The sequence below is a fragment of the Phyllobates terribilis genome, unplaced genomic scaffold (genome assembly GCF_046119375.1).
Source record: "Phyllobates terribilis strain yellow unplaced genomic scaffold, ASM4611937v1 Scaffold_2__4_contigs__length_985480577, whole genome shotgun sequence".
NCBI lineage: Eukaryota > Metazoa > Chordata > Amphibia > Anura > Dendrobatidae > Phyllobates > Phyllobates terribilis.
In genome coordinates this window covers 926,538,613-926,550,854 of record NW_027362762.1, presented here as the reverse complement: position 1 = coordinate 926,550,854, position 12,242 = coordinate 926,538,613, and the positions used below count along the sequence as shown (strand labels likewise).

General features: G+C 53.4%; 1 protein-coding gene across 1 annotated transcript in view; it reads left to right on the top strand.

The window, feature by feature from the left end:
- The window catches only part of LTN1 (listerin E3 ubiquitin protein ligase 1), a 76,483-nt gene that overhangs the window by 45,747 nt on the left and 18,494 nt on the right, over positions 1 to 12,242 (top strand). Inside the window, exons 21-23 of the mRNA XM_073668295.1 lie at positions 675 to 828; positions 2,286 to 2,499; positions 7,365 to 7,599. Of these exons, the coding sequence (XP_073524396.1) occupies positions 675 to 828; positions 2,286 to 2,499; positions 7,365 to 7,599 (603 nt within the window). The remainder of the gene's footprint in view (positions 1 to 674; positions 829 to 2,285; positions 2,500 to 7,364; positions 7,600 to 12,242) is intronic.

The window sequence follows — 12,242 nt, the reverse complement described above, 5'->3', positions numbered from 1 at the left end:
CACTGGGGGTCGAAGGGCCAGAGGTTATAAACTGGGGGTGGAGAGGGAGGCTGCGGAGGTTTTATACCAGGGTCAATGGGGCTGGATGTTATACACCGTGAAGGGGGCAAGGGACCGGAGTTTATACACTAGGGCGAGGGGCCGGAGGTTATACCAGGTCGGAGCCACACCTCCAACTCCGACTCCTCAATTTCCATGTCAACGACTCCGACTCCCTCATACACGCCTCATGTGTAAGTGATAAATTTACTGTAGCAGATTCATCTCCGCTAAAAGTCCAGACCCTCAGATCAGGAATAGGACAGACATTTATAGGACATTTCATAATTTTCCCAAATTCTTATGAAAAAATATTCCCCACAAACTACTCTACCCAATTTATAATATATTTTAGGAGTTGGAGTCGGTCCATTTTATACCGACTCTGATTTCGACTCCACCAAAATGTACAACGATTACATGACTCCGACTCCACAGCCCTGGGTTATACACTGGGGGACGGATTTTATATACCAGGGTCAATGGGACCGGATGTTCTACACTGGCAGGGGGGGTGAGGTTATACACTGGGGGGCAATAGGGCTGAATGTTATTGAGGTTATGCATTGGGGTGAAGTGTATCTCTCCAGTATGTCTGTCATACATTATATCACTATCTCCTGCTGTGTTTGCAGTAATATGGCCGACGTTGGTCTGGATGTCGTTGGACTGAACATTGAAATGATCAGATTCTTCTCACTTCTCTTGAAGTTCTCTGCTCCTGCGTCACCTTCCTTGGGGGATACAGAGTGGGATTTCATCATGTGCTCCATGTTGGCCTGGTTAGAGGTGAGGGGGGCAGACCGCCTTATATGAGTGGGGACGGAGCTGCACATTAGGGTTATCCTCAAAGTATACAGATGGGCCAGGAGTCTCTAGATCCCAGTGACTTCCCTGATCTGCGAGGTCTCGTGTCTTCCAGATTTACTACCAGATTAACTCTCCTGGCTAAAAAAAAAAATAAGAAATGCCTTTCTGGATGCGACAAATCCAAAGATTCCCGACTCCCCAGATACACGGACTCTTATGCAGAAGTTCGAGAAAGGAAATAAATCCCTGTAAAACTACATAAACCTGTTATTTAGGGGTCTAAAGAAGCTGTGATAGCGGCCATACTGGCTGCCCCTATTCCTGCAAACTGGGAGGATAACTTTTATACGGAAAATATTCCTTAAAGTGGTGACCTGACCTGACCTGACCTTGAAAAAAAAAATTACACCATCAGAAAATGTTATGAGACAAAAAAAATAAAAAAAATAATACTATTAATTAAAAATACAATTGGGGCTGCTCCATTTTTATCATTTGATCGGTGGGGAATAGTGAGTGGGTGTATTTTTTTTTTTTTTTTTTTTTTTTTTCAAAAACTTTACAACTCTTATTTTATTTTACAACTTTTTTAAAGTGTACATACTCTGAGATCAGATTTATGAGAGCACTTGATAAATTTGGCACATTTTTATATATTTCCGTCTAGAGATGTTTTTCTACTTTTTACTTCCTTCTTGAGTGACTTTGTGGCTTTTTCTGCGACTTTTTTTTTTAATTTTTTTTATTTTTTTTTTTTAATTTTTCAAATCTCACTTTGCAGAGCTGTACCCAGATGATATCAACTTTATAGAGCGCAGCGATCAACAAATTATCCCTTATCCTGTAGATAGAGACCTTTTTCATGTATAGAAGACTGATCGGGTGTCAGAGCCGGGCAGATGTTTAATATAAATGTCCGCGGTTCATACCTCTCTGTCAGAATCCTAAATACCTTTATGAAAAGTCTGATTGCATCTGACGTGAGCAATCCCTAGATGTCCAAGATTTCTTGTGATTTATGCAATGTTATGACTATTACCAGGAAATGATTTTGTGCGATGCTCAGGGGGGAGTTTTTGCTTTTCCTTCGAGCTCCTGCAGTTACTGCAGTCTGCCACTAGAGGGGAGTGTTTGACTGACAAAAGTTTTTAAAACTTTAAAGTAACTTGATAAAGTATCTCTAGGCCCCGATAAAAGATTTAGCACTGCTTTTTACGCATAACTATTCCTCATCAATGCAGATCCTTAGGTCACAATTATTTATTTATTTATTTTTTATTTCTCTGGAAGGCATTACGAAGATTATTTTTGATTTTACTCATTGAAGTGTAATGCCTTGCAGGTTACTGCTATTAAAGATAAGCCGGAAAAATGTCTACATATTAAAGTCATTTTTATGCTCTAATCAGATATCCCTTTTTTCTATGCATTCTTAGACTGCGTGCGAGAGCTCGGCGCTCTACCCCGTACCACTGGTCCGGCTATTCGCTTGCGTAAGTTGCAACCTGGCTGCAGATTTATCTGCTTACTTTCAATCTGTCACCACGAGCGCTGCCGAGACGCTGCCCGCAAATCTTATCTCCGAGTGGAAGGAATTCTTCTCTGAAGGAATCCACGGCTTACTCTTACCTATGCTGGTAAAAATAGCAGGTAAATGTGCACAGTATGACGTAATGCAACAGACGCACAAGTGCCACGTGCCACTTCCACACACCTCTGTTCTTCCCACTGTACTTCTTGTATAACTTCTGAAAATATCGAAGCTTTCTATTTTCTTGAGACGTACACTCGGGGCGAGTTCGACGTGGTCAAAACAGATTGTTTTAGACACTAGGAGTCAAAAAATAATTGTAGGTTCACTTTAAATGCCTATTGTCAGACAGCATGGAGAATCGGTGTCAACCATGAAGGGGTGCATGAGTTAGATGATTGGAACGTGTCACACTAACCTCCACATGAATGCCAAGGCCCAAAGTTTTGTTTCTCCTGACCACCTTCTTCCATTGATCTAGGGTCTATTCTGATGCCCACATGCCCAAAGGTGGGTGCTTACAATAGATGGGCTCCCTGACCGGTCAGTGACTGCACTGCTCCATATCCCGCAAGTGGTGGTGCCCTGACACTTCTCTATTACAGGCAGGAGTAATCATTCAGCGACTTGTGCTATAGCGGCTCATTTCTGCGCCAGTCTGTGCCCATCTTCTGTTCACCCGTTGCCCTTCCTTGGACCATATATTGCAGGCACTAACCACTACATAACAGTGACACTCCACAAGACTCGCCGCATACCGGGAACCTTCCCCCTCACAATGCTTGCCGTCTCCCGGGAACCCCCCTCTCCCCACAATACTTGCCGTATATCAGGAACCCCCCTCTCCCCACAATGCTTGCCGTATCCCGGGAACCCCCCTCTCCCCACAATACTTGCCGTATATCAGGAACCCCCCTCTCCCCACAATGCTTGCCGTATATCAGGAACCCCCCTCTTCCTACAATGCTTGCCGTCTCCCGGGAACCTCCCTCTCCCCACAATAGTTGCCGTATATCAGGAACCCCCCTCTCCCCACAATGCTTGCCGTATCCCGGGAACCCCCCTCTCCCCACAATACTTGCCGTATATCAGGAACCCCCCTCTCCCCACAATGCTTGCCGTATATCAGGAACCCCCCTCTCCCCACAATGCTTGCCGTATCCCGGGAACCCCCCTCTCCCCACAATACTTGCCGTATATCAGGAACCCCCCTCTTCCTACAATGCTTGCCGTATCCCGGGAACCCCCCTCTCCCCACAATACTTGCCGTATCCCGGGAACCCCCCTCTCCCCACAATGCTTGCCGTATCCCGGGAACCCCCCTCTCCCCACAATACTTGCCGTATATCAGGAACCCCCCTCTCCCCACAATGCTTGCCGTATCCCGGGAACCCCCCTCTCCCCACAATACTTGCCGTATATCAGGAACCCCCCTCTCCCCACAATGCTTGCCGTATCCCGGGAAGCCCCCTCTCCCCACAATGCTTGCCGTATCCCGGGAACCTCCCTCTCCCCACAATGCTTGCCGTATCCCGGGAACCCCCCTCTCCCCACAATGCTTGCCGTATCCCGGGAACCCCCCTCTCCCCACAATGCTTGCCGTATCCCGGGAACCCCCCTCTCCCCACAATGCTTGCCGTATCCCGGGAACCCCCCTCTCCCCACAATGCTTGCCGTATCCCGGGAACCTCCCTCTCCCCACAATACTTGCCGTATATCAGGAACCCCCCTCTCCCCACAATTCTTGCCGTATCCCGGGAAGCCCCCTCTCCCCACAATACTTGCCGTATATCAGAAACCCCCCTCTCCCCACAATGCTTGCCGTATCCCGGGAACCCCCCTCTCCCCACAATGCTTGCCGTATCCCGGGAACCCCCCTCTCCCCACAATGCTTGCCGTATCCCGGGAAGCCCCCTCTCCCCACAATGCTTGCCGTATCCCGGGAAGCCCCCTCTCCCCACAATGCTTGCCGTATCCCGGGAACCTCCCTCTCCCCACAATGCTTGCCGTATCCCGGGAACCCCCCTCTCCCCACAATGCTTGCCGTATCCCGGGAACCCCCCTCTCCCCACAATGCTTGCCGTATCCCGGGAACCCCCCTCTCCCCACAATGCTTGCCGTATCCCGGGAACCCCCCTCTCCCCACAATGCTTGCCGTATCCCGGGAACCTCCCTCTCCCCACAATGCTTGCCGTATCCCGGGAACCCCCCTCTCCCCACAATACTTGCCGTATATCAGGAACCCCCCTCTCCCCACAATGCTTGCCGTATCCCGGGAAGCCCCCTCTCCCCACAATACTTGCCGTATATCAGAAACCCCCCTCTCCCCACAATGCTTGCCGTATCCCGGGAAGCCCCCTCTCCCCACAATGCTTGCCGTATCCCGGGAACCTCCCTCTCCCCACAATGCTTGCCGTATCCCGGGAACCCCCTCTCCCCACAATGCTTGCCGTATCCCGGGAACCCCCCTCTCCCCACAATGCTTGCCGTATCCCGGGAACCCCCCTCTCCCCACAATACTTGCCGTATCCCGGGAACCCCCCTCTCCCCACAATGCTTGCCGTATATCAGGAACCCCCCTCTCCCCACAATGCTTGCCGTATCCCGGGAACCCCCCTCTCCCCACAATACTTGCCGTATATCAGGAACCCCCCTCTCCCCACAATGCTTGCCGTATCCCGGGAACCCCCCTCTCCCCACAATGCTTGCTGTATCCCGGGAACCTCCCTCTCCCCACAATACTTGCCGTATATCAGGAACCCCCCTCTCCCCACAATGCTTGCCGTATCCCGGGAAGCCCCCTCTCCCCACAATGCTTGCCGTATCCCGGGAAGCCCCCTCTCCCCACAATACTTGCCGTATATCAGAAACCCCCCTCTCCCCACAATGCTTGCCGTATCCCGGGAACCTCCCTCTCCCCACAATGCTTGCCGTATCCCGGGAACCCCCCTCTCCCCACAATGCTTGCCGTATCCCGGGAAGCCCCCTCTCCCCACAATGCTTGCCGTATCCCGGGAAGCCCCCTCTCCCCACAATGCTTGCCGTATCCCGGGAACCTCCCTCTCCCCACAATGCTTGCCGTATCCCGGGAACCCCCCTCTCCCCACAATGCTTGCCGTATCCCGGGAACCCCCCTCTCCCCACAATGCTTGCCGTATCCCGGGAACCCCCCTCTCCCCACAATGCTTGCCGTATCCCGGGAACCCCCCTCTCCCCACAATGCTTGCCGTATCCCGGGAACCCCCCTCTCCCCACAATGCTTGCCGTATCCCGGGAACCCCCCTCTCCCCACAATGCTTGCCGTATCCCGGGAACCTCCCTCTCCCCACAATGCTTGCCGTATCCCGGGAACCCCCCTCTCCCCACAATACTTGCCGTATATCAGGAACCCCCCTCTCCCCACAATGCTTGCCGTATCCCGGGAAGCCCCCTCTCCCCACAATACTTGCCGTATATCAGAAACCCCCCTCTCCCCACAATGCTTGCCGTATCCCGGGAAGCCCCCTCTCCCCACAATGCTTGCCGTATCCCGGGAACCTCCCTCTCCCCACAATGCTTGCCGTATCCCGGGAACCCCCCTCTCCCCACAATGCTTGCCGTATCCCGGGAACCCCCCTCTCCCCACAATGCTTGCCGTATCCCGGGAACCTCCCTCTCCCCACAATACTTGCCATATATCAGGAACCCCCCTCTCCCCACAATGCTTGCCGTATCCCGGGAAGCCCCCTCTCCCCACAATGCTTGCCGTATCCCGGGAAGCCCCCTCTCCCCACAATACTTGCCGTATCCCGGGAAGCCCCCTCTCCCCACAATGCTTGCCGTATCCCGGGAACCCCCCTCTCGCCACTTTACTTGCTGTATACCAGGAACTTCTCCCCACCCCCATCGCTCCCACAGCACTCACTGTATACCGGGAAACCCCCCTTGCAAGAATCACTGTATAGGGGAACCCCGCTTCCTCACAAGACTTGCTGTATACCTTGAACCCTCCCTCCCTCACAAGACTCTAAATACTGGAAGCCCTCCCATCCCCTTCACAACACTCGCCATATCCTGGGAACCCCTCTCACAAGGTTTGCCATGCACTGTGAGCTCTCCAAGGCCCATCGTGTCCATGATAATTAATGTTTTTATTTCACCCATCAGAACATACTGTCATATTACCATTTACCCTGTCTGCCATGTAACATATGGTGAAAGTGTTCTGTACACCAGACAGGTCGGCACTGCGAAACCAGTGTAGGACAGCAGAATCCCAATGTCAGTGCGGCCTCCAGTCACAGCAAGTGGTTATCACAGGGTTCAGTGTTATAAAGAGTTCACAGAAACACAAGATATCTTTGCAAGATGAAAATATACATGGCACCCACAAATCTACAATGCTTCTTTTGATAATCCAAATAGGACTTTTTAGACTTTAACTGGAACGTGCTCCCTCCTCCTAGTGCGGAATGACAGCTGTTTCGCACTAGTTGACGCTTCATCTGGTGCCTCACAGAACACTCCAACAGACTATTTTATTTTCACAAAAAAAACATAAGACACTATTATCAAATCTTAATCTATAGCGTATAAGTACATGTGATAAATTTCAGATTACTGAAGACAAGAAAATAGCAGCCCTATATATCAAGCACACTGAGGCTCTTGTTCCAATGATGAACGATTTGTTTTCTCGTTTTCAGTAATCTGCTATTTATTACACTTATTTAATATATTTGTAAATGTTGCACTTTTATATTTGAGTATGTTTTCACTCTATGTTAGAGAGTTGTGTGAGGCACCAGATGAAGCGTCATTGGTGATGCGAACGTGCCACAATATTGGGGGGAGGGAGGGAGTCTGCTGCAGTCCTTGTCTAGAAAATCCAGTTTGGATTAATAAAAGAAGCGTTGAAGATTGGCGAGTGCCGTGTTATGTTCATCTTTTTTTAGGAAGACACCTGGTGAGCGGCTCCTGACCTTCTTATATCTTCTGTTCCCAGGGGAGAGGAAGGCTTCGGACCTTTCTCATCACACCTCCGTCCTGCAGTCGCTGGGCGACGCTTTGTGCTTCATTTCAAAGGAGCAGCTGCTGAACCACAAACTCCCGGCCAAGTTTGTAGCTGGACAGAAGAGCAGCCTGTCTGACGGCGTGCAGAGCTTGCTGAATACCCTGACCCCGCTCCTGCTGTCCAATGACCGAGCCGTGCAGATTACCGTCTACCATATGTTGAATAAGTAAGCACGCCGTGTATACATCTCCTGCCTGGCACAGGGCGTGCCCGCTCCTCTGCGTGCCCGCTCCTCTGCGCGCCCGCCCCTCTGCGCGCCCGCCCCTCTGCGCGCCCGCCCCTCTGCGCGCCCTCCCCTCTGCTCGCTCCCTCCCCTCTGCTCGCTCCCTCCCCTCTGCTCGCTCCCTCCCCTCTGCTCGCTCCCTCCCCTCTGCTCGCTCCCTCCCCTCTGCTCGCTCCCTCCCCTCTGCTCGCTCCCTCCCCTCTGCTCGCCCGCTCCTCTGCGCTCCCTCCCCTCTGCGCTTCCTCCCCTCTGCGCTCCCTCCCCTCTGCTCGCTCCCTCCCTCTGCTCGCTCCCTCCCCTCTGCTCGCTCCCTCCCTTCTGCTCGCTCCCTCCCCTCTGCTCGCTCCCTCCCCTCTGCTCGCCCCCTCCCCTCTGCGCGCCCCCTCCCCTCTGCGCGCCCCCTCCCCTCTGCGCGCCTCCTCCCCTCTGCGCGCCCCCTCCCCTCTGCGCGCCCCCTCCCCTCTGCGCGCCCCCTCCCCTCTGCGCGCCCCCTCCCCTCTGCTCGCGCCCTCCCCTCTGCTCGCGCCCTCCCCTCTGCTCGCGCCCTCCCCTCTGCTCGCGCCCTCCCCTCTGCGCGCCCTCCCCTCTGCGCGCCCTCCCTCTGCGTGCCCGCTCCTCTGTATGCCGTGTATACATCTCCTGCCTGGCACAGGGCGTGCCTGCTCCTCTGCGTGCCCGCTCCTCTGCGTGCCCGCTCCTCTGCGCGCCCGCCCCTCTGCGCTCCCTCCCCTCTGCGCTCCCTCCCCTCTGCGCTCCCTCCCCTCTACGCGCCCTCCCCTCTACGCGCCCTCCCCTCTACGCGCCCTCCCCTCTACGCGCCCTCCCTCTGCGCTCCTCCCCTCTGCTCGCTCCCTCCCCTCTGCTCGCTCCCTCCCCTCTGCTCGCTCCCTCCCCTCTGCTCGCTCCCTCCCCTCTGCTCGCTCCCTCCCCTCTGCTCGCTCCCTCCCCTCTGCTCGCTCCCCCCTCTGCTCGCTCCCTCCCCTCTGCTCGCTCCCTCCCCTCTGCTCGCTCCCTCCCTCTCTGCGCGTCCTCCCTCTGCGCGTCCTCCCCTCTGCGCGTCCTCCCCTCTGCGCGTCCTCCCCTCTGCGCGCCCTCCCCTCTGCGCGCCCCCTCTCCCCCCCCCCCCTCTGCGCGCCCCCTCCCCTCTGCGCGCCCCCTCCCCTCTGCGCGCCCCCTCCCCTCTGCGCGCCCCCTCCCCTCTGCGCGCCCCCTCCCCTCTGCGCGCCCCCTCCCCTCTTGCGCCCCCTCCCCTCTTTGCGCCCCCTCCCCTCTTTGCGCCCCCTTCCCCTCTTTGCGCCCCTCCACTCTGCTCGCGCCCTCCCCTCTGCTCGCGCCCTCCCCTCTGCGTGCCCGCTCCTCTGTATGCCGTGTATACATCTCCTGCCTGGCACAGGGCGCGCCCGCCCCTCTGCGCGCCCGCCCCTCTGCGCGCCCGCCCCTCTGCGCGCCCGCCCCTCTGCGCGCCCTCCCCTCTTCGCGCCCTCCCCTCTTCGCTCCCTCCCCTCTGCTCGCTCCCTCCCCTCTGCTCGCTCCCTCCCCTCTGCTCGCTCCCTCCCCTCTGCTCGCTCCCTCCCCTCTGCTCGCTCCCTCCCCTCTGCTCGCCCCCTCCCCTCTGCTCGCCCCCTCCCCTCTGCTCGCCCCCTCCCCTCTGCTCGCCCCCTCCCCTCTGCTCGCCCCCTCCCCTCTGCTCGCCCCCTCCCCTCTTTGCGCCCCCTCCCCTCTTTGCGCCCCTCCCCTCTTTGCGCCCCCTCCCCTCTTTGCGCCCCCTCCCCTCTTTGCGCCCCCTCCCCTCTGCTCGCCCCCTCCCCTCTGCTCGCCCCCTCCCCTCTGCTCGCCCCCTCCCTCTGCTCGCCCCCTCCCCTCTGCTCGCCCCCTCCCCTCTGCTCGCCCCCTCCCCTCTGCTCGCTCCCTCCCCTCTGCTCGCTCCCTCCCCTCTGCTCGCTCCCTCCCCTCTGCTCGCTCCCTCCCTCTGCTCGCTCCCTCCCTCTGCTCGCCCCCTCCCCTCTGCGCGCCCCCTCCCCTCTGCGCGCCCCCTCCCCCTCTGCGCGCCCCCTCCCCTCTTGCGCCCCTCCCCTCTTTGCGCCCCCTCCCCTCTTTGCGCCCCCCTCCCTCCTTTGCGCCCCCTCCCCTCTTTGCGCCCTCCCCTCTGCGCTCCCTCCCCTCTGCTCGCTCCCTCCCCTCTGCGCGCCCTCCCCTCTGCGCTCCCTCCCCTCTGCGTGCCCGCTCCTCTGTATGGCGGCTCCGTTACTGCGCCACCCTCTGATTCTGCATCCGTGACTTCACGCTCCTCGTTATCTTGCATTTTTTGGGAAGTATTAGCCATTCTTTGGTTACAGACAACCACAAAAATGTGACTGTCTACATTCTGGTGTAATTCTGTAGATAAAGTCATTGATGGGGTGAATTCCACACGTAGTTTCTTAATTTTTCATGCCATTTATCTCGGTCAATAAAACATCATGTTGGGTTCTGCAGGATTAGTAAAACATGGCTGGTGTCTTTCAAAACAGCGCCACCCCTGTCTACAGGTCGTATGCAGTACTGCAATGTGATTGAGCAGCAAATCCTGATACATCCCATGACAGGTGGGGCGCTGTGTGGTCTTGTTGTTCAACCCATGTAACATCTCTGATTGCTTTCTTTTCCTACATTGCTATTTCCTCCCGAGTTTGCGGGTGTGTTTATTTTTTTCTTTTTATTATAGCCCCATTCTGTGTTTTTTTTGTGGGACGAATTGTAGCTCTCATTGTTACCTGTACGACTAAGGTTATGTTCACACACAGCATTATTAGGTACATTTTTATTTTCCACATGAATAATGCAGTAAGGCGTGGGAAACAGCGGTGATCACTATTTTAGTTTCTTTTTTTTAAGCAGATTTTGTGTAAAGCTCCATTTTTATTTATTTTTTCTCATTCATCTAAATGGGAAAAAATGTAGTAAAATGCTTTAACATGACACTCTGAACAAAAACTCTCACACTGCAGGGCAATTTTTGCAAGGAAAAAAAATGCAAAACGTGAGTGAGATTTTAGAAACTTCGTTCATTTTGTTGCTGTTGTAAAATTCTGCTCTTTTTCAAATGAAAAAAGGGATGGTAAAAATACCTCTTCTACAATGACTGATAACACCTCTATATACAGTAGATAACACAGGATCCACCATTCACAATAGGTGATGTCACAGCTCACCTCCTCCTCCTGTACAATGACTGATAACACCTCTATATACAGTAGATAACACAGGATCCACCATTCACAATAGGTGATGTCACAGCTCACCTCCTCCTCCTCCTGTACAATGACTGATAACACCTCTATATACAGTAGAGAACACAGGATCCAACATTCACAATAGATGATGTCCCAGCTCACCTCCTCCTGTACAATGACTGATAACACCTCTATATACAGTAGATAACACAGGATCCACCATTCACAATAGGTGATGTCACAGCTCACCTCCTCCTCCTGTACAATGACTGATAACACCTCTATATACAGTAGATAACACAGGATCCACCATTCACAATAGGTGATGTCACAGCTCACCTCCTCCTCCTCCTGTACAATGACTGATAACACCTCTATATACAGTAGAGAACACAGGATCCAACATTCACAATAGATGATGTCCCAGCTCACCTCCTCCTGTACAATGACTGATAACACCTCTATATACAGTAGATAACACAAGATCAACCATTCACAATAGGTGATGTCACAGCTCACCTCCTCCCCCTCTGGGTAATAACCTCTGCACACATCACAGAGCGGGGAAGCATTGAGCCCGCTGTAGTCTGTGGCCCCTGTGGCTGCGGTAATTCCTGGTTGTGGTGATTCGGTCGCCCATGGACGGGGATGAGATCTTCGCTGTTCGGGGACATAACAATGGTTAAAAGGAAGATAGAAATAGTGCACAGCTGCAGGAAACCGTCAGCAGATGTGAATGTGACCCGGGATCCCACCGGGGAAATCTCAACATCAAAGTCGCCATTTACCTTCCATTATTTTTGGTTTATCTGGGAACCATTAATATTTACTCCAGCGGTGATGCGGTCACGGACCACAGAGGAGCCGCACCCTTCCTCATAAGATCTTCCAGCTCTACATCTAAAACCTACTAAAGTCAGATGACAAATGCAGCCGTCGTGTATTTAGGCACTTCTGTACCTTCTCCCTCGTATTTTTTTTTTTAATTTATAAACTGCTTTTGTTGGGGAAAAGAAAAATGTGGAAACCATCAGCAAGTATGCCAGCTGTTGTTCACCAATTTTTCTATATTTATTTATTTTTTTATTGTGGAATTTTTTTTTTTTTATGACTTAAAGGTTGTTTTAATCTTCACAGAAATGTACTTTTATTGTCCCAATTAATCTAAAATGAAAAATGAAGCAAATTTGAAACCGTTCTTAAAGGGCTATTCCCAAAAATATACGTTATCCCCAATCCATAGGATAAGGTATAACGTACTGATCGCTGGGTGACTGACCATTGAGAACTCAGCAATCCCAAGGATGGGACTCTGGACTCCAGGAACCACAGAGTGCTGTACTCTCTGCTTTCCTCGACAGTCCCATAGACAAT